The sequence below is a fragment of the Micropterus dolomieu genome, linkage group LG08, assembly GCF_021292245.1.
Source record: "Micropterus dolomieu isolate WLL.071019.BEF.003 ecotype Adirondacks linkage group LG08, ASM2129224v1, whole genome shotgun sequence".
NCBI classification, from domain to species: Eukaryota; Metazoa; Chordata; class Actinopteri; order Centrarchiformes; family Centrarchidae; genus Micropterus; species Micropterus dolomieu.
Genome location: NC_060157.1, coordinates 18,323,563 through 18,345,787, shown reverse-complemented (window position 1 = coordinate 18,345,787; position 22,225 = coordinate 18,323,563). Strand labels below are relative to the sequence as shown.

General features: G+C 41.0%; 2 protein-coding genes across 5 annotated transcripts; one reads left to right on the top strand and one right to left on the bottom strand.

Moving 5' to 3' along the window:
* Positions 1 to 1,838: 1,838 nt before the first annotated feature.
* On the bottom strand, positions 1,839 to 7,810 carry zgc:153867 (uncharacterized protein LOC337226 homolog). 3 transcript variants are annotated; one of them, XM_046056011.1, is made up of 7 exons: positions 7,685 to 7,810; positions 7,251 to 7,278; positions 4,667 to 4,810; positions 4,311 to 4,484; positions 3,844 to 3,921; positions 3,447 to 3,494; positions 1,839 to 2,404 (listed from the first exon to the last, which is right to left on the bottom strand). In XM_046056011.1, the coding sequence occupies exons 1-6, from the start codon at positions 7,685 to 7,687 to the stop codon at positions 3,466 to 3,468; spliced, it is 456 nt and encodes a 151-aa protein (XP_045911967.1). In that variant the 5' UTR covers positions 7,688 to 7,810; the 3' UTR covers positions 1,839 to 2,404; positions 3,447 to 3,465. The 3 variants fall into 3 exon arrangements, with proteins under 3 accessions (XP_045911967.1, XP_045911966.1, XP_045911965.1); XM_046056010.1 differs by having other exon boundaries at positions 3,460 to 3,494; XM_046056009.1 differs by lacking the exon at positions 3,447 to 3,494.
* Positions 7,789 to 19,976, top strand: neurod4 (neuronal differentiation 4). Of its 2 annotated transcripts, none has more exons than XM_046056008.1 (2): positions 7,789 to 7,823; positions 18,894 to 19,976. In XM_046056008.1, the coding sequence occupies exon 2, from the start codon at positions 18,900 to 18,902 to the stop codon at positions 19,974 to 19,976; it is 1,077 nt and encodes a 358-aa protein (XP_045911964.1). In that variant the 5' UTR covers positions 7,789 to 7,823; positions 18,894 to 18,899. The 2 variants fall into 2 exon arrangements, with proteins under 2 accessions (XP_045911964.1, XP_045911963.1); XM_046056007.1 differs by lacking the exon at positions 7,789 to 7,823 and adding an exon at positions 17,757 to 17,872.
* Positions 19,977 to 22,225: the final 2,249 nt, after the last annotated feature.

The window sequence follows — 22,225 nt, the reverse complement described above, 5'->3', positions numbered from 1 at the left end:
ATTCAGAGAATTGCTGAAATCTTCCATAAATAATATTGGTACATTTCTATGAATGCATTGATAATCCTACAGTGATTTTATGGACATCTTGTTGGGCTCTCTTTGAGTGAATATATATTTCTGAATACATACAGTATATTTACAATGCTATGGGAAACAGACCAACATAGCCATCTTAATCTAGGGCCACTAATGATTATTTTCATTATTGATCCATCTAATGATTCTTTTCTCAATCAACTGGTTGGTCTATAAAATGTGAGAAAAAAGTTAAACATGTCCATTACAATTTCCCAGAGAGCAAGGTGATTTCTTCAATTGTCTTGTTTTGTCAATTAACAGTCCAAAACCCAAAGAAATTCAGTTTAATGCCATATAAGACAAAGAAAAGCAAATGCCCACATTTGAAAAGCTGGGACCTGTGAAATATTTTGATAAATGATTGATCAATTATTAAAATAGCTGCCACACTATTTTTTTCTCTACCTGCTTATTATCCATAGGCATCTAAAATCTAATTAAAGAAAGGTATCTGAAATTCAAGATTGTTTTTGCTCACCATTACCTTGAATAGATTGTGCCTTGTTTAAAAATGTATCTCAGAAATATTTTCCTTTAGTCTTTAATTTTATGAATGACAGCAACATATATTGAAACTATGGGTATCATTTCATATACACTACATAAACTATGTTCACAAATCTAATATATACACCTAGAATTACTTGATGAATATTTCCACACTTTGCTATTTTCTAGTTAAAATCACCAGTTTATTCAAGAGACCATAATTTTAAATATAGCCACTTTAACAGTTCCTAAAGCAGAGAGAGGGAGAGTCCTCTCCATGTTAAAGAAAGTGAATCTTAGATTATTGGCAAAAGGGAAAGTGTCTAATTAGAGTAGAGCTGATGGCATTCTAGACTTAAAGGATTTGTTGAATCTGTGGCTCCTGAGCAGAGAATGAGGGATGTAGCCGAGCCATGCCTGGACCCAGCCCCCGGCTCTCTCTCCTGGCAGATTCCAGTTGAAAGTTAATTGGACGGGGAGAGGTCTGAGACAGGCTGCGCTGAGGCCCATTAGTGATTCCCCTGTCGAATGCAGAGCCACGAGGATCACAGACTCACAAATAGGAGGATTAAAATAATCAATAGCCTTGACTTCCATCGACCACACACACACACACACACACACACACACACACACACACACACACCCCCCCCCCCCCCCCCCCCCCACCCCGAGTAATTAGTGGGCAACCTATTCAGCAGTGGACTATGACACCCTCCTGAACCTTACCCCACACACATAAGCTCCACAGTCCACTAGCTGTGGTGCCTAATGAGGGGAAACAGTTGTGGTTGCATGTGAAGAAAATGAAGAAAAGGTCAGGAAGTCACCAAACAGCCTTCTACAGCTCATATCATAGTGCTTTGTCACCAAATAATTTCTCTGAAAATGTAAAGCATGACAAAATACATATCAGTTTTTCCCCTGGCTTAAATGCAAAGTCCCTAAACAACCAACAGGTGAAAGCTTAAAATGGTCTCAGACAGGCAATAATAGTTTATATTGACTTGAGCAATAAAGCCTGCACACCTGATTAACTCTTAATTTGGCTCAAAAAAGCTTAACAGATCAAGATATTCCTCTATTATACACTGTGGTCTGACAGTGAAACAGCCCTTTTAACATTACAGATTCCAGAAGCAACACTGCCCTCTTGTGTCAATGGAAAAACATCATTGCATTGTGCAGAACGTTGTAAGACAAGGCAGTAAAGAGTCTTGGACCTCATTCTATTGAATCTAACAAACCTGCTAAAAACCACCAAGATATGTTTTCAGGAAACACATTTATTTAAATGCAGCAACAAAATTGGGGTGAATTTAAAACATGGGAACCCATTCGAAATGTTTCTTTCTACCTCATGATAGTATGGCTGGTTTACTTGGAGAATGGGAAGAACATGTTCCTCAGCCAAAGCAAGTCTTAGCCAATGATACAGAAGGTCGCTGACAGTTATTACGTACATATATATTAATGTCCCATCCAACACTGACACGCTACTTTTAATAGTTACAGTATTTCATTATCAATTTATGTCATCTTCAGTGCTGCCTCCTTGGAATGTTATTGCAAACAATGCAAGCACAAAGACTCCTGAATGGTATACAAGTAGTTATGTATGTGAATGGACCTGGCAGGAATAGCCATTTGTGGTCTTTTGTAGGGAATGTAAAGGCACTTCTTAAATTAAATGTGGAAAACTAATCCATGGAAAGGGCACAGGGTGGAGTGGGCGGGGCTGGAGAAGCTAACTGCAAAAAGGTAGGTAGATGTGACAAGGTAAAAAAGTGGGATGCTCTTTGTCTTCACCCGTTCATGACCATCCTGACCAGTTCTGTAAAAGAGAGATGAGAAAGAGGCAAATGTGAGACTCATGGTCTAGATCTTGGCAGAGACCCACTCCAACTACAGCATGTGGCACATAGGCTCCCTCCCCATCCAGCTTTGGTGAGCCTGGATGGGAGATGCTGCATTTGGAGGCAGATCCCCCTATATTCTGCTGTCCCAGAGGAAAGAAGGGTTGAACAGGGTATTAAGAGAAAGAAGTAAGGTAATCGTCTCTATCTCATAAACAGCCAAAGCATTTGGCATCGTCTATGATCCAAGAAGAGCTGGTTAGAGAAGCCATCCTCGCTGTTTGCTTTCCTCTAGTTGAGCAGCAGAGAAAAGGGGAGAAGATCAAGGGAGCTACAGTCCAGTCAGAGCGGCCAGCTACATATTCAGCTTCCATCAGTACAGAGGAGAAAACAATCAGCACAAGAGCAACTCATTGCAATTATCTGGTTAGTAGGGAAAAGGTACTGGTCCACTCTCCCTAAGCTGGCGGTTATACTCGAATATTAAACATGTCTTCAAAGTAATAAATTGACCGTCTATTTAATCTGTCTGTGAAAAGAGCAGCACCCCTAACATCAACACAGGGGAAAGCCTTCTTTAATAGCACCAATGACATGCAAATGATATTAGAGGAGCTGCCTTGTGATCTCTGCATCCATCAGTTCACCAGGCTTTCCTTGAATGAGACCAGTCACTTCCCTGTGTGTCCACCATATTCCCGTATAAACTGACGGGAGTCCCAGACACAAGCAGAGGGGCATGCTGCAGCCAGGGGCCAAGACAGAGGGCTGCAGGATAGAGAGACAGAACAGCAGGAGGCTACACGTGGGTCAAAGCCTCAGGACTAAAGATGAGAGGGACCACCAGGCTTTCCCTCAGGGCGCCTACAGGTCAAATCTACAATTCAACAGCACATTGTTCCTGTTCTGGTCAAAGTGAGGCGCACAACTAAAGCCAATTAGTGTTAGGTTGGCCTAATGGGAGTGGATTATTAACAACAAGAATGCAAGAAAGCCTGGAAGTGCCATCTCATGGCATACCAAATGCCCGTACCGGCCCTCAGCCTGACATGATGTGGCGGACAAATGCTGTGGAGGAAGAACAGTTAACACTCTGTCAGATGTTGACATTTATACATGGCCTCTTAGGTTAAGGGTAAAGAACACATAAGAGACAGTAGAAAGTAACATGAACAGACTCCCAACTAATCATAAGACATAATCAAGCAATACTGTAGTGATTGTCAGTCAAAATTCCCCCCCCCCCCCCAAAGGACTTATCTTGGCAATTACCCGATATTTCACATATCACAGCACACATAAGCGTACTTCATGACAGAGGTTTCATTATCACATTGCCAAAATTGGCAGGCTTATTGCCACAGCCTAATTATAGCAAGCATCTTATTTCGTGCTTGTTTATTTCTTTCACTCTCACCTTCATAATTGATGCAGCCATTCGCATCTTCGTGTCCCGCCAAGAGCGTCTCCACTTCCTCCTCTGACATTTTCTCACCTGAAAACAGAACATAAAAAATGTTAAATCACATTACAATGCTTTTCTTTCTTCTTTAAAAATGTGATGACAAAGGATTTCATACTTCAAGAAAAATGAACACAGGAAATAGAAGTTAAGTAAAAACAATGATAACACCAAAAATACATTTGCATACCCGTGATGCCAAATTAATTTACAAACAATAACATACTTACATGATGCCATGTACATTCATTTTTCAGTAAATACATTTTACTTGTAAATTTTGCACTGATACTATCCATTGTGGTTATTGTAGAATTTAGCAAAACAAACAAACAACAAAAACAAACATGTATAAAAGAAATCCACCCAAAATAGTCTTTGCCTCCAGATATCTATTCAAGGGGGATAAAAATGTAACTTGCCTAACGTAGTGAGGACGTGACGAAGCTCTGCTCCCATTACTGTGCCATTGCCCTCCTTGTCAAAGACACGCAGTCCCTCCACAAAATCCTCCATGGAGCCCTGATCTTTATTCTTGGCGATGGCCTGGAACATGGGCAGGAACTGCTCAAAGTCTAGCATCTTGGTGTTCATCTCTGCAAAATAATAACAGAATAAATGATGCAAGTCTCCAGCAGCAGCTACAACACACAGAACATTGCAACTACAAGAGTTGAATTATGAGAGATTTTTTGTGTGTGTTTTCCAGCATAGCGACAATCTAATGAGTTCTACACATTACATAGAAATCCCAGTAAATTTAATTTTCTCCACTCACCCTCAGCTGTGGGATTGCCCAGGACCTTGAGCACCTCAGCGTTGACAGGGTTCTGTCCCAGGGCCCGCATGACGTCCCCACACTGACTGAAGCTGATCTTCCCATCTCCTGTCCTGTCGAACAGCAGGAATGCATCCTTAAAGTCTGCAGGATATAGAGAGACAAAACGAATTAGAATAAGGATAGAAATTATTGTTGAAATGAAAAGACAAGCAGACATGTATGGATGAATAATATGAAGATTGGAAGTTAACTGGAAATAGATGAAAAACAGAAAAGCCAGACAGAAGAAAAGTAGAAAGAAAAATAGACTAGACTAAGCACAGATAATGAGAAGTGATGAAATTTATGATCTGGTTTACTGCTGGTAGGCCTAAATTTAAGTTGAGCAGAAAGCGCAAACAGCACCACACTGCAGGAACCTGTGTAAGTTTGAAATGCCAGATAACTATCCAGTCTTTTCAGGGAAACAGATATATTGATAAACTGTACACCTTTACTGGCCAGACTCTGCACAGACAAGCTTTGTTCAGACATTCTGAACTTAGTTTTTAAAGCTGAAATTCTTTTGACAAAATTACTATTTCCACTCACATGATAAGAGTATGGTCCAAACACTAAGAAACAGCTTGCTCTCTGCACTTTGCTGGTTGACATTGCAAAAACCTCTTAACTTCCTCAATTCACCAAATTATGTATATTGGTGTTACTCATCTGGTCTGACTTTTTCAGTACGCATCAATAAAAGATGAAACAAGGTGAAACAACTCCACCAATGCAACACTACATACTCTGTCATCTTTGTAGGAGTCTGAACATACAACACTTGCGGAATAAATTTTCAAAGATATCAAATGTGTCTGAATTACAGGGAAATGTGTTAAAAGGTAGTGGTAAATGACACATGTCAAAGCTCAAATAAAGCACCAGAACAAACAGATATAAATATAGCATGAAAGAAATTTCTCATGAAAAGAGAAGGGTAAAAGTAAGGAAACTCTTTGCTAGGGCTCAAATGCTTAGAGATTTACTATCTTGAAGAAAATAAGCCATGGCAAAGAACATCCTAAATACTGTGCGCCTAAACAGAAGGAAATTCACTTCCTACAAAACATCAGATAAAAGCTGCTAAAATATAGAGTACTTCACTAAAGTCACCTAATATTGGACATGGTACATTTATTACTTGTATTTGACACTCAAGTTGCCTTTGAACTTTAAATGTTTCTTTTGTGTGCCCAATGGTCAAAAAGACAAAAAGGTAGGTTTGTATAAAATGTAGAAAAGACGGCTTATTTGTTCACTTAGGGTTCATGTCAATCCAGTGTCATCTTTAATAACATCTCATTTTATGGCAGCAAACAAGATTAGTGTGTCAGTAATTCACACTGTTTTACTACCAGATTAAGTAGGAGTCTATCTGGCAGATTGGTCTTGCAGGTGGCTCGCAGCATTCACTCCACTTTGCCGTCAGTATTTTACTGTGCTGTTGAAAAGTCAATAAGGCTGTGAGCTACCTCAGCCTTTACATAACAACGTATTGAGTGTTTTTGTTGTTGTTTAAGCAGAATTTCCTGGGCGTTATCAACAGTCAGCAATGATGCAATCTTGTAATTGATCCCAAGGCTGATTAATGTAGCTTTGGTGTAACATTAGGCATTCTAGTTGGGCTCAATAGCCAAACAAAAAGCTTATCTAAGATCTAGCCATCAGGGAGACATAGATTGCACAATATCCGGGCAGCAGTCTGTTGTGGGGACAAGCTATTCCCCAAAAAAGCTCAAGTACTGTTGTGGAGTTTTTCCTGTTCTGAGGAATGTGCCTCTTCCCAACACCATATTTGGTATTAGAAGAGTGAAGGAAAGTAGGAGGAGAGTGAGAGTAGCTATAGCCTATTAAGTCAACGGTGATTAAACAAACCAGCCCTAGGACAAAAACCATCCACCACTGTTTCCAGCACCAAAAAAGGGCACACACTTGTGGAGATGAGCCGCTTGGAAGATAACAGGCAAAGTTTATGGCAAACTGACAACCAGGAATGACTACAGGTCTAACAGAACAAGACTTATGAGAACGGATATGCACTTTTGGCTATGTTTGGATTTTTAAGTGCTGCTAATGCATGACTGACCACATACAAAAAACACTGCAACACACTGTCAAAGCTTGTAAGTATTATAACGTTATATGCAAAGTATGACTGATTTTGACGTACCAAACAGTGCAAAGCGACTCTCATTCACATTTAAAACAGATTTGGTTTATCCAAAACCAACATGCAGATCACACCCTGAACACTAAGATAGCCATCAGTTTCTGGGCTAAGGCGGTCCCCTTTCACTGACTTACCATGAATCTGATCCAGGTTAAATTCAATCTGGAAAGGACAAGCAGTTGCAAGTGGAAAGTGGTGAAACAGTACGGAAATAGAGAAGGAAAACCTAGCCTAAAACCAAGACTACTATGACAGACGGCATAGAGCAGGGTGATAGTGGAGATACAGGGCAAAGTGTCATCTGAACCAAGCAAGAATGAAAGCATGCAAAACAAGCGGGGTCTGGAAAATGGCAAAATCAAAACTCACCACCGATTTGATCTTCCGAGAAGTCAGACTGTCCAAAGAGAAATTAGGCTAACATGAAAATGGTTCCTTCTGCAACGCAATGCAAAGCTAGCTAGCTTGGGTTAACTTCAAAGGCGTTTTACAGTTAAGTTAGTTAGATTTACTCAAACCAGTTATTCCCTAACTACAGCTCATTTAGCAACGATTGATGTACTCGCAGGTACTTCGGTGACATTAATTAGTCTATCGTGTGATTGTTAACTTTATCTACCGTGCAAGCTAACGTTAGCTTCTCAGAAGTTGCACTTCCGCTAGCGACCAACGAGGCAATTCAGATATTCAACCCCAACTTAACACCCTCGCCTCAACGAAATTACTTTCTTGAAACAAGAACCTAGTTGATTACACAAGAACGATTGTAATGCTAGTTAAGCAGAGTGGAAGAAAAAACCCACCATGGTTGTGTTGGCTGAGGTGTGTCCGCGGCGTCGGCAAACTAAAGAATGTGTGACGGCTCACAGAGAAGGGCAGGGTGAGAAAACCCTAGCAGCTGTGCGTCATGACGTAGAGCACGCACGCCGTCCTTACACCAAGGTAGGCCGAACACCCACACACTCCATATATAGGAATATAGAGCTAGGTTTGGTTTGAGGTTTACAATACACGAATTATTTGCTTTAAAAGTCCTTAAACTATTAATTTTATGATTGGGGTGACAGGTAGGCTACATAAAATAAGTAACTTTAGGGTAAAAGCTGAATTTTAGAGCTGAATTTAATCATTAACAGACCAAAGGTAAGAAGGCCAAAAGGTCACTTATTTTGAGTCTGCCCTTACATTAATGATTAAGTGATTTAAATACTTAAGGTTCACCTCCACTCAAAATGTCTTTTACCTCTTGGGCTCACATTAAATCTGAGTTTAAGGCATGTATATACTAGCCCCGTTTTGTGATACCTCAAGCCTTCAAACCTTCAGTGCAAAAACAGGATGGACAAGGGAAGGGGCTCGGTATAGTAGGAGGCTTAGTGTGTCAAGTAGTCTAGTTACACTTTTGAATAAAGTGTATAAGTAAAATATTTGCATATTCATGGTTTCTGGATTAAGATCATTTGTAATCTAACAATGTGATTTCTTTGTTAAGAACAACATATCAAACACAAATGCTTATTCTAAGGACAGTCTAAGTTCTTTGCTAGGGTTTGCATTAAGGATGTGAGCGTCTGGCTGAGCAGGAATGATCATGGCCTGAGATCATGGACTGATGCCACGTTTTTTATCTCCAGCATGAATCCTTGCCTTCCATGTCCGCTCTACCACAGTGTAAACCATAGAGTGTATATTAAAAGGTGTAAACACAGCCAGCTTTTCAGACTTACTGGCTGAATTGCTGTTACGTGACTGATGGTGTCAGCCTAGTCATTCAAAGCTTCCTAGTGTTGTGCTGAGGAGCTCAGAGTTGTTTTTTTTTTATTTATTTTTTTTACAGTACCTGGTTAGTGCAAACAGTTTATTGCTGACAAATCTTTGAATGAGACATGTAGAATGAAGTAATTTTGGTGAAAGATCACTATTCTAAGTTTTAAGTCCAAAATACGTTTTTAAAAAAAAAGAAAACATGCATTTCTAACCCACCAGTGGGTTATGGAGTTATGAGTTGCTGTTATGTCTGTGGTCCAACTGTGAGCAGGAGTGGGTGTCTTAACATGACCCACATATCCTCAAAGTCTAAATGGGACTGTCTCACGTCATTAAATCATGCAGTACACACAGTGTAACACTTAAAGCACATGAGGATGGCAGCAAGGTTAAAGCACATTAGTACAAAGTCTAATGTGGGCATCAGTATATATATGTAGGCTACATGTTAGAGACATTTAGCTTGATTTCTTTAACACATTTTTACTTTAATGTTTTGTCTGATTGACCTATATATGCCTGATTTGACCTCAGAACATTGTAATAGTTTGGACTTAACATGCTTTCACTGGGCAATGTACATATAGTTTACTAAATTCCTATATTCACTGATATTTTATATTTACTAATTACAAAGGTTAGGCAAGGTTATTAGCTAATTTATATTTCCAGTCATTGAGAGGTTTGAAGAAATGGGACTCAATATTTAGATGACCATACTTTACTACAAAAATCCATTCATTCATTCTTCCATTTAGCATTATTGGTTCTTTTTAACATATGCATTTCAAGAAAGGATTAATATTATAAGAGCTGTGACAAAGACATGCATTGGAGGCAGGGTATTTCACAGTTGAAAGCATCATTCTGAGCTAACTCTGCACCACCATCCAGCTGTGATATGCTCCTCTCCAAAAATAGTTATTGTTAATAATAGAGTACAGAGTTTGCTGCTGGACAAACTGTGAAATAATGACACAGTTTCTTAATAACATCATGTTCTTTGCTTAGTGTCATATTGCTTTACATGTGAACCAAAAATCTCTAGTTTGTCAGGTTCTATCTGTGACTTAACCCACAAGCTTCTATCCAAGTCACAGTGCAGAATTATGGGGAGGTCTATGCTCTCTGCAGCCAGCTTGCAGTTTTGAAAAATAGGGCAAGTGCAAACTCTCTAAATTTTTAATCTAGTGAAAAATGATGATGTCCTCAATTTCAGTTTTGAATTACAGTTTTAGTTTTGTTATTTTGCTTCTCATAATAATCATCGGTGTAAGAGTCACAAGGAGCAGGCTGTTAACATTTTGGACCTTCCCAGTGAAATAAATAGCACACACTGTGGCAAGAGAGAGCTCCTTTCTCCCTAAGGAGGCCACTGATGGTGACAGCCTTATTTTCAGTGCCCCATTTCTTTGCTTAGCTTAGATTCTGTCTCATTCCAGATTTACGCTGACAATTTATTAGCATCAGAATCATAGAGAGCTACTTTGCAAATACTCAGGATGTGATGTTTTTTACAGAACTAATTGACATCTGACAACAAAGAAAATAAGAGAATTTATAGGAAACAATATTTCTAAATATAATTATGAATGCCCCACATTAGCTTTGTCATAAAGAGTGTAACACAGCTACTCCACTCACCTCCAAAGTACTGGGGTCAAATGGTAAATCCGAGGGACGTAACATCCTAGGTTTCTGCTCTTGAGACAGTTTTGGAGCTGCAGGAACTGCAGGGATGCAGGGGTACGGAGGACCCAGTCTGGGTTGGGTAACCGGTGAAGGGGACTTCTTAATGGAGGGTTCTCTTTTAGGAGCCATTCCAAATCCTGGACAACCAAAACTTGTGTAAAATCCGTGCACCAGCTGCTGCTATGACTGCTGAGTAGAGAAATCAAGCTATGAAGTCAAGTGTGTCAGTTGTGCGTATCCGGTGGAGGGGTGCTGATGATGCTCAGGGACTGGCAGGTGGATGAGGCAGAGGTGGATATATGGAATAGCATGTGAGCGAAATTGTGTAGCAAAGCGTAGGTGGAGGAGAGATGAAAGCTCAAGTGTAGAATAAAGAGGGGAATAGATAAAGAAAGAACCAAGCTCTGCTGTATGACTCCAAGCACATGCTTTTATTTGGGTCAGAGATGTGTGTGTGGGGGAGTGAAGCAGCAACGTGAAGGGTTTCTGTGTCAAGCTCAATACACTGATTTTAGCCTAACTGACATTAGACTCTCATGTTTGTGAAGAGGTGTTAGAGGGGGAAATACTGTGTCTCATTAATAACCCATTATGCAGCTAATAATAGGTTGTAATAGAATAAATGTTCTCTTTGTCTCTGCTTCCCCGATACTCTTTTCCTCCTGCAGAGTTGCTGACATTAATGCTGCATGCTCAGAAACAGAGGAATAGGACACTAGGTGTGAAACGGTTCATGGTGATTACAGCCACATTTAGACTCTACAATATGTTTCCTTCTGTGAAGGCTGAATGCCAGTGATTCATACAGAATATATTGCCATAGCATTGCACAAAGAGCTACAAGTGACCTGTCATACTACCACATTACATTGATTACCATTATTTGTTTTGACCAAAATTCAGCAACGGTTGCCATTTGGCTTGTGAGAATGCATCAGTTCCTTTTTTTCCCCCTTTGTTCCCGTGTTTTGTGCATGAGGTTATGACAGAATCAAATCAACAATACACATATTCATTTTAAAATATATGTGGTTTATGAGCACAAATTAAATTAAGAACATTTATTCAGCTGTCTTAAGTAAATATATATCTTATAGTTATACTTCACTCGTTTCAAAGGTAAATTAGCCTATACTTTCTGATCTTCTACATAATAGTTGTCAGCTATAGTTATTTTGTATATTAGATCATGTAAGATTTCTCCTCTTATTAAACATGATCCATTATCAACATGTCTTAAAGGGAGACAGTAGTTCAAAACAGTGCCACTAGATGTCACTATCACCCAACAGGAAGACACCACTACATAAAGTCTTTTGTCAACGTGCTTTAACTAGAAAACAACACAGACTGACTAAAAAAGAACAGACTTTTTTTTTTTTTTTTTTTACTACTAATAACAATGACAGTAATAACAATATCAAGTGATGCACTATCTATCCATGTAGGCTATCTATCTAACATCTGAAAGTGTTGGACAGCGTAAAAGAAGCATTAATGATCCTGTTTGAATTTAACGTCACTGTGCAGATCGGATAACAGATTTACAACTTCTAGCGTCACTCTAGCCGCCCCTCCAATAATCAATGCTCTCCACTCGTCAGAGGATTTTGGGCACAATCCATCGCGCGCTCAATGGGCCTTGAAATCACCGTTTATGTGGCTCCAGCGTCAAAACAATAGCAACATAAGACCCTTGCTGGGAGACCAACGGCACTTCTGGCGATTTAATAGCGAATCGAACATGCAAAATGAGGTGGGGGGGAGTCTCAACAAAGTCATCCAGACAAAACCTATAATCAAAATATCATTAAATAGAATAAAATAAAGGTACAATACAGAATAGCCTTTTATTATTTTGATTTTGAAATGTTAAATTCTGTGAGCCGGCAGCCTATTCATTTGCCAGCTGATTGCTGATGAGTCTGCCGAGCAGACAGCTCAGTGTCAAGCAGTTTAAGAGGATTAGCAGTGCCTCACGTTTTCCTCTTCATTTGCAACAATAATCCAGCACAAGAGGCTAATAATAACAACAGGAATATCCTATCTGCTTTCAAATAGATGACCTACAATATATTCCGTAATTAGGAAATTGAAATATTATCCTATTATGATATCCAGGTGTCTGCATAGTTCTAAACATGTCTGAAATTAATTTTCACAGTTATTAGACACTTAATTGGAAAAATTACCATCATCATTTTACCTTTCTTTCATTTTGTGTGCAGTGTTGTGAAAGCAAATCCAATTACTCTAACTTAAAGGAAATGTTTCAACAGATCCTCGGAGGTGCCCCAACTGACTAATGAAATTATGGCAGTTCTCCCACCTAATGTCATTCAAAGTCCCCCCTGCTACAGCAAATCTCCAAACCACCTGATTTATTTTTAATGATATTACACCCCTCTGTTGGCTGTGTCATGGTAATAATCGGGGCTGCTCCAGCTGCCTCTAGATCACATTAGCCAGGCTTAATATTGACAGTGCCGGGCCCACTAAACAATGAGACTATGGGGATAGGGAGCTTAGAGGCTGCCTAGCCAATGGGCATACTGCAGGAGGTTGAGGAGATGCAGGCCAGGATGCTCCAGTTCCCTATGCCCTGGAGGACTGGCACCATCATTAGGCTGCTTCTTCTATAGTCCTGTGGAGCTTTAAACCCACCACTACCAGATCCAGACCCCACCCAGGCCCCAGACGTCAAAACCAGACTGACAAGGGACGATGAAACTAGTGGCAACTTGATTCCCTGCTACTCTTTCACCGGATGGAGAGACATACAGGGACAACAGCTCAGCAGCTGCACCTTGTACTGGTTCCTGCTGTGACAAAGTCTTAGGAAGGCTCAGACAAAACTGTTCTTCAGGGCTCACCTTATGACAACATGAAATCAGCTGTTAGAAGCGCATCTTCACGACTAAAGAGAAATCAAACCAATTTCTGATTTCTGTCTACAGAAAAGAAAAAGTAAATAATGGTCAAATAAAAACAAGTTTGTGAAACTTGGCAAAAACAAGTTGACTGATATTTGGTTATTTCATAAACACATAAATCTAAGAAAAACCTTGCTATCTGATTTGATTGGAGAAGTGCTTTTATCCGTTAGACTAATTTATGTTGTAAGCTGGTCTAGTTGCTGTATTTGCATAATGGTCACACTGGGAATCAGACTGGGCCACTTGTGGGCCACTTGCACCTGATCACAGAGACACCATGGCTCTTTGCCAATCACACCTCCACTGTTGATTCTCCCAATTAAAAATCACCTGGATTTGTCCTTGGATTTGTCAGGTTGTTCAGCATCAGTTAGATGTCCCTTTACACTGAGGTTCTATCTTCTGTCCCAAATTGTTGTTTGGATCGAAGGGATTTTGTACGGAGGCCCACAGATTACCGTTGTTGATTAGTGGTTGGGTGTAATCCTTTCAGCCCCTCTCTCTCCAAAACACCCCTGGGATATGCCCGTCTCCCAGAGGACCGGCAGCATGGCAGATGGATCCTCCTCCCCCTCTTCTGCCCCCTCTAACAGCACACCCAAAAACACTCCTGATGTCCTGGGACGGAGGTTGTAAAGTATCCTGAATATGAAACCACAGGCACCTTTGTTTAATGGCTCTCTCCCCACTTAGTGAGAATTGCCCTCAGGCCTGATTCCCATTCTGTAGCTACATTTCTGCCTGATTGGAATGTCTTCCAAATCCATTAGCCTAAAGGAAGAGGAATAAGCTGCAAACAATCTGCTCATATTGCCTGGATGAAATGCAGCTAGATCTTATCAAAACTCACTTTGCGAACCAGAAGACTCTCAAGTTGTTGACATCATAGTTTTATGGACATGGAAAACCATTTGCCAAAAAAATGTATATGCTGGTGTGAAGTCAAACATGGGATGACCCACACAGTGAGATAAAAATAATTGTCCACTTGTCTGTTCATACACGTCTTTTTTGAGTCCACAGCTATCATGTGTCTTGTGTGTTCATGCGCAAAAATATAATGTATTTTGGCTGCAGGTGGCACAGTGAAAACTTGCAATTGCAAACTTCAATTTATGCAGTAATGATAAAAATAGTCTGATTTAGAGATAAACACTGATTTTGGTGTGTGATTCAACTTTGGAATGATTTAACATTTAGACTTCTTTAAATATGTTTTACAATGAAAAAATGAACAAATGGTGGAAGAATCACATATCATCAAGACATTTAACTGAGGTTAAAAGTCCATGATTCATGACTGTGTGGGTGTGTGTTAGACTACTGATGTTCCCCTGCATGCAGCAGAGTCAGTAGCCCTGTCAGTCTCTCCCTCAGGAAAGTCTGCTATGTAACCATATTCAGCCTCAGTAAGCAGCAAATGGAGAGAACCGAGCCCTGGGATTTCTTAACACACACACACACACACACACTCGAAAGCAAAGCAATAAAATGCAAATAACTTGAAAACAGTCAGATAAAGTGTACATGCACAGGATAGACTTGCTCGAGAAGCTTTTTTGAACTTTCAAAAGTGCTACAGATAAAACTTTAAGATACAGATATACAAAAGGCTGATATTACCAAACTTTAATTTGTTTGACAACAACATAATTTAATCTCTCTAGCCTCACCATCCTGTGCCACATCACCCCCACCCCCTTACCACGCCATCCCCTGTCGCAAATCCACGCTCCCTCCATCTTTTATGATCACTACAAGGGGCTCAGCTTTCAGGAGCGGTGCAGGGAGCATGTGTGTAGAGCTTTAATTCCTATTGTATTCGTGCAGTCTTGGTGTGCGTGAGTGTGTCTGTGTTTTAGCGAAAGAGGGAGAGGGAGATAGAGATGAAGAAAAAGACAGAAACAAGGACCCATCTGTCAGCACAGTGCACGAATCCCTCCCATTCCACTCTGAGTCCCAGGGGACAAGAGCGAGAGACAACTCACTTGTGGCACTGTTTTTTGTAGGGAAGGGGGTTACCTCCATAAATAGCAACAACAGCACTTAGATAACTGATGTGAGACTGGTACTCTTTTGGTCAAATATTTCAACAAAACTTGTTTAGGCTTATGCCTAGAGTGAAAATGCCTCTTAGCCACAAATACTTGTACAATAAGCTGTACACTTTAAATATCTTAGGAACAGGTTAAGTCAGTAATGGACTGCTTAACTTAAAAAGTAAATTTGTAGGATACATATTTAATAGTACCCAGGTTAAAATCATACAAACTTATAAAAGTTGGTTCAGATCAAATGTGTCCACCATGACCTCTTCCAGAAGGCTGGCTATCTATGTTACTGCTAAAATGGGAGCAGGGCACAATTCCCTCTTCGTTAGTCAGTCAGTGAGTCATTTGGGAAACCGATGGGGATTGTGGGAGACTGCGAGGCTCCAATTCCCCATGCAGGCTGCAGGTGTGGTGGAGGCCATGCTCACACACATGGGACAGAAGGGTAGTGTATGTGTGTTTGGGGGGGTAGGGGTGCATGTACCTGGGGAGCTTGGAGCACATCACATTAGTCTAGAATTGTTGCTGTACACTTGCAATGTATGATTTACTCACTCACACACACACACACACACACAAGACGGGGCTCCTCTGCCTCTCTGCCCAAATGCCTTTATGGCCAGTGCGCTGACCAGGAGTGATTAGGGCCGTTAGAGGGGTGGATAAATGCTGTTTCAGCACGAGACATCCTCTTGGGCAAGCGGTGACGCGTGAGCATCCAAGCAACAGATGCCCCCACCCCCAACGCTTCCTATATCCATCTGTTGGGGTCTGTTCAATAAATCGTTGGACAAGTGCCTGTTTTTACGCGATGTTGCCGATTAGCCACGTGACCATATCCTATTTCCAAGACACCGAAATGCATCGCACACTCACACACCAAACCCAGTGCAGTTGGCAAAGTTCAGTCTCTCTCAGTCTCGAGCACAGCTGTGAGCAATCGCGCGCACAATGCGATCAATGCGGGGGCACGTGCGACTCGCGAGACCCCGGCTTTCAATGGACAGAGACACAATAGACCCCCACTGCGCTGCGGCTCGCCACGCACGAGGACTGGCGGGCGTTTATTAAGCCGTGGCATTTGTAGTCAGAACTGGAGAAAATGCTCAATATTGGCACACGATTAGTGTGTAAACAATAAATAAATATTGTCATTGTAGATCGTCACGCATTGCGCTGGAAATTCAAGTTTTCAAGTTATTGTCAATGTTAGCCTAATGTTGCCGCATTTTAATCATAAAACAAAAAAAAAAGAAAAAACAGAAAATCGACATATAGGCTAATCACGTCTTGACAGTTAATCTATCATTGATATGCAAGTAGCTTTATAAATATGGCATTATAGCACAATTCCCCATTGCCTTGCCTTTAATCGTACATGAAGTACCTGCGTGTTCATCATTGCGCCAATCGATTCAATAACTATGAGCACTTGGGGGCATAATATGACGCTAAAAATGGAAGAAAACAATTGAATGACTGGGTGAACAACGCACACACCTGCTCTCTGCACACTAAGCTGTCAAAATCACTTAAATGTGCATACATGGAAGAGCGTCTCTTTACTCAGCGAAGACCAGACCCACATTGTGTTTAATTAAGTGGAAAATTCCTAATCCAACCGACTAATGAAGAGATAGACAATCGATTAAGATAGTTAACACATGACATTAAAACAGAACAGTTGTTTTTTTTGATTAGTCACACATTTGGAAGTGTTGAGATGTAGCCTATAATGTCGCGTTTAGTCTTTAATGCAAGACTTCATTTCGCAACATCATCCCAAATTGGGGCAGTCGTTGCACCGAAATCTGTGACCCATCATACTCTATGACATGTGATGTGAAGAGGACAGAAATATTGTCCCTCATACTGGCCTGCTGTTAGCTATTAAAAATGTGACAAAAATCTTGTGCAATTCCTTACCATGTCACAAGATGCCCTTCTGCAAATCTGTTAAACACTGCAGGGTGAGGAGAGGATGAAGAAAACCTAAAGATTCTGGCAAATTAGTAGTGGGTGTGGTCCCATGGATGTGGCTAGATATGTGCGTCTGTGCTGTAGGCTCCAATGTAACATCAGATATGCTCATTAAATACCAGGTGTACTATCATTTATGATGCCGATCTAAGTGTTTGCAATGTGCGCGCATTTTCAGTCTTCATCAGTCTCTCAGTGTTTTAGGACTTCCAGATTGTCTACGCGTGCACCCAGGCGCATCTCTCTCTCACTCATTTACCAGGGTGAAACTTCGGGCCACGAGCCCGCCACGCGCGTTTGGATGAATTGATGGTGGGTGGGGCGCCCGAGGGAGGGGCTTACACGGCTAAAGGCAAAAAAATCAGCCCGGTCGTGTCATTTGGAGATTAAAGTTCCACGCGCTCTCATGGCTATCTGACGGAGCAGAAGAGTTTGGGACACTAGATGCACGAAGAGTGAAACTCAGCGACTGTGGATTAATCACTTTGTTACTGAAGTTTTATTTTTTTTAAATTAGCCAGGCTTTTCTGTTATTTTGCGCAAATCTAGCGGTGCATTCAAACAGGTGAGTTTACAAATTTGCTTATTATTAATTATAAAGACATATCCAAAATAGATGTTATTAGTGAACCAAATTTGGGCTACTAAATTCAGCACATCATGCACTTATACGCGCACCTGTGTAGCTTTCCAAGGGACAGAAAAAATCCACTAAAGCGCATTTATAAAATGTACATGGATTTCATAGAATAGAAAAAAAGACATATTTGCAGTGCTCTTGTAATAATGTTAAGTAGCATATAGGCCAAACAAAATTGCGTGCCTGAAGATCTGAATCCATAAATTACAGTAATCTGTCCCACTTTTACGCATTAGTGCACAATAATTAATTGGGACACTTTTTATCAAAACAATAGCAAATTATCTGTCCGAGGTCTGCGTTTCACTTAAAACAATTAACAATGCAGTGTTTTAACGTTATAACGTTTGAGCTATTTGCTATTATTCTACAAGCTATTAAACATTCATTAAAAAACTCGGTCCAAGTCCAGTTCTCTGTAACGTTATTAACAGTAGCCTATGTGGGCGGCTTGTCCACATGTGTGTTGAGTTGTATGTTGCCTATTTAATCTTTGAGCTTTATATGCTGATTAAATCCCATCTTGTCCCAGATTGACAGCGTCTCTGTAGCGACTACAGCACAACAGCAAGGGACCATTTAGCTACCTCATTCTAAAAACAGCCATTTATTCCTAAATATCATAATAATAATAATACATTTTAAAAAGTTACATGATCTTTTCCAAGTAGCTTTGGTATGTTGTTAGAGGAGCCACCAGCTCTTGAGTAAAACAAGTGAGCTGTCCACACTGCAGTGCTGAAATGAGAGCACTCATTCTGCATTTCATGGAACATGAGTTGTCAGTTATTAGACATGCAGGGCTTCTAGTTTCTGTCCCTGATCAATCACAATCCATTTGATCATTAAATATACATTTTAGCGATTATGAATCAACATTTTCATATATATACTTTTGAGATTGTATCTGTTGATTGACCAATTATCTTGCACTGTGTTTCTTCAGATCAAAATGATGGCCAAACCATTTGGAAAGAGTGGGGATGTGAATGAGCTGGTGAGCTCCCTTGGCTGGCTGGATGAGGAGGACGGCAGCTCTCAGGATGGAGAGCAAAGCCCAGAGATGAGGGGGCACCATGGGCTGACTGGGGGCCGAATCCGCTCCTTCACAGAACAGGGAAGTGAGGATATTGAGGAAGAAGAGGAGGAAGATGATGATGAGGAGGAGATTGGGCCAAATGGAGAAAAAGCTCCCAAAAGGAGAGGCCCTAAGAAGAAGAAGATGACCAAAGCGAGACAGGAGAGGTTTCGTGTCCGGCGAGTCAAGGCCAACGCCAGGGAACGTTCACGTATGCATGGGCTGAACGATGCCCTGGAGAATCTGCGCAGAGTGATGCCCTGCTACTCCAAGACACAGAAGCTGTCAAAGATTGAGACTCTACGGCTGGCCCGCAACTACATCTGGGCTCTGTCGGAGGTGCTTGAGAGTGGCCAGTCTCCAGAGAGCCATGGATTTATGGAGATGCTGTGTAAAGGTCTGTCTCAGCCCACCAGTAACCTTGTGGCCGGCTGCTTGCAGCTTGGACCGAGTCCAATGATGCTCAACAAGCTGGAGGACAAGTGTGGAGGCCCTGGGATGGGTAGTATGGGGGGTCAGGCTGGCCATTCCCTCAGCTATCCATCTCCAGGCCTTCCCAGCCCCCCCTACGGCTCCCTGGAGGCTTCCCACCTCCTCCATATGAAGGGATTTAAGGGGCCTGTTTATGACAACCCCTCCCCTAATGAGTGCAGCAGTGGCACGCCACCATACGATGGGCCCCTCACTCCCCCCCTGAGCATCAGCGGCAACTTTGCCCTGAAGCAAGAGCCTTCTCCCCATGAGTCAGAGAGGAACTACGCACCTCACCCTGGCCACCATGCCCACTATCTCTCGTCCCACCACTATCCCACTTCCACAACTGGTGGCCTACCAGGGGGGCCTCAGGGCCATCCACTTTTTCAGGCTTCACGCTATGAGCTGCCCCTGGACGTGGCCTTTGACTCCTTCACTCCCTCTCACCTGATCACCTCTCAGATGGGCACCATCTGAAATGTGACAATGCTATGAAACTGTCTGGGGTAGAAGCCCCGCTCTTGAATAAACTGCTACAAAAAGGATGGCTGCGGTACTGACTGTATAGAGAAAATGTTTTGCATTTATGTTGTCTAGTACTCTGGGATAGCACTGATTTCTCAGAGAGAGAGAGAGAGAGAGAGAGTCACCACCTCAACTCAATCTACCTGATACAAACACGCACCCATAACTTTTAATATTTTATTTATTCTTTTTTGTTATGATTATATGTTAGTATTTGGATTCTGATTGTTTCTGAAGAAGTTGACCCCTCAGTTGTTACAGAGTTAATATGAATGTGAATATAGATTATTTTACCAAATCAGATATCCATGCTAAACCATTACACAGTTGTTTCGGTGCAAATGCAGGTTTGAACAAAATCATGACAACTTTGTCAAAAGATCTGCATAGCAAAAGAAACTGATCAAAAAGTCATCCACTAAATTGTGCACTGAGGCCTACAACAAATGCCCTTTCACCGTAAGAAAAAAGCAATGCATTTATTTATGTCTGTATTTAATATTTATTTTGATAATGTCTTTATATTTTTTCTCAGCACAATTTCTGTTTTACTGTCTTCTTGGTTTGTTGTCAGTCACTGGCAGCTGTCCTGTATTTAAATTATTTATTTGAGGTCTTTCAGGTACTTTTTCATTTGGTGTCACAATGTTTGCCATACTGTACTGCTGTAAATATTTTGCTGTTTCGCACTTAATTGAATAAATATTCTTATATTATATGCTATTTCTATAGTAACAATATTTGCCATGTGTTTTCTTCTGTTATGCTGTCATGCGGAACTTGAATTTCAGTTAAACAGAAAGTTCAAATCTCCTAGTATAGCTGAGAGTACCTAAATGCAGTCACATTAATGAATGTGGATACCAGTTAAATATTAATAATGTAGTGAGGTTTCTATTAAAATAAAGTTAACAAAATCCACATTACGTAAAGTAAGTTCCAATTAATGTAATTATTAATATTTTAACGGGGAATCAATGCCAGCTCACATATCACACTCACCATTTGAATGTTCCCTTTGCACACATTCAGTTCACATTTAGTTTCAGGTGTATTCACATAATATGGCAGTGATTACGGTCATGTTTCTCACAAGTAGTGTAAGAACATCTCAGTACTTGATATGAAAGCACATTTTTATATGAAAACCTCAATTACACAAACAACAATAAGAAACTGTAAATGCAGTCTCAGACTAAACAAAATGAATGTTAAGTGGCTTAGTTTCATTTCACAATAACACCGTCACACTCATATCAAAACCATTGAAATTGCACCAAGACCAACTTGCTGAAATGAAGGAGTACTTTGCCATGCAATAGAGATCTGTTGCAGGATGAGAGTGTGTGTGTGTTTGTGATGTCATTCAAATGCTCTCACACCCTCTGGGGTGTCTATCAGGTCAGGCAGGAGGCTGTTGTGGGCCATGGGAAAACAGCTCTGAGGAACAGGTGAATGTGTCGCAGAGGCTTTTCTGAGTCTCTGCCGTTCGCTCTCTCGTCCACATGTCCCACTTTCCCCATCTACCTTATGCCAAAACCAGATTTCTGCATACACAGCTTATGAATACGGATGTTATACGGATGTTGTAAATGGACTCATTTGATACTTTTTTAAATACAAGTTACCTCAACACAGAAGTATTTAAGTTGAAATGTCAACATAGAGGGAGTAAAATATTTTTACTCCCTCTTTGCTGATATACCTATTTCTAGATCAGCTCAAACTGGCAAGGTTCCTAAACGTTTGTATCATCAACCAATGACAAAAGTCTCAGTTTTGACTTTAATGATCATGTTGAAGGACATGATGGCTCTTGAAATACACAAAGAACGGGTTGGCAGAGTGTAAAGACGGAGAGGTGAGAGCAAGAGCTGGTGTGTTCAAGTGTGTTTATCATTGTGGTCCTTTAGGTAATTGTAAGGAGGGGACAATTGTACTAGAGGACTTCCCCCTCTTCAGCTCTCCAGGTTTGTCTTTTCCAGTCCTGGCAACAGTGGAGAAAGGGTGTAGGAGAAAAAGGGAACGATTGTTTTACTGGGCGCCACTGGTCCATTGTGAACGCAGCCTGTTCTTTCTCTTGACCTGTGACCTGTATTGTTGTGAGGCTTCTCGTTTGGGGAGGGCAGACAGCTGGGGGAACTGCGGGGGGGCTGACGGACAGCTGGGACAATTTGGGGGGGGGGGGGGGGAAGAGGGAG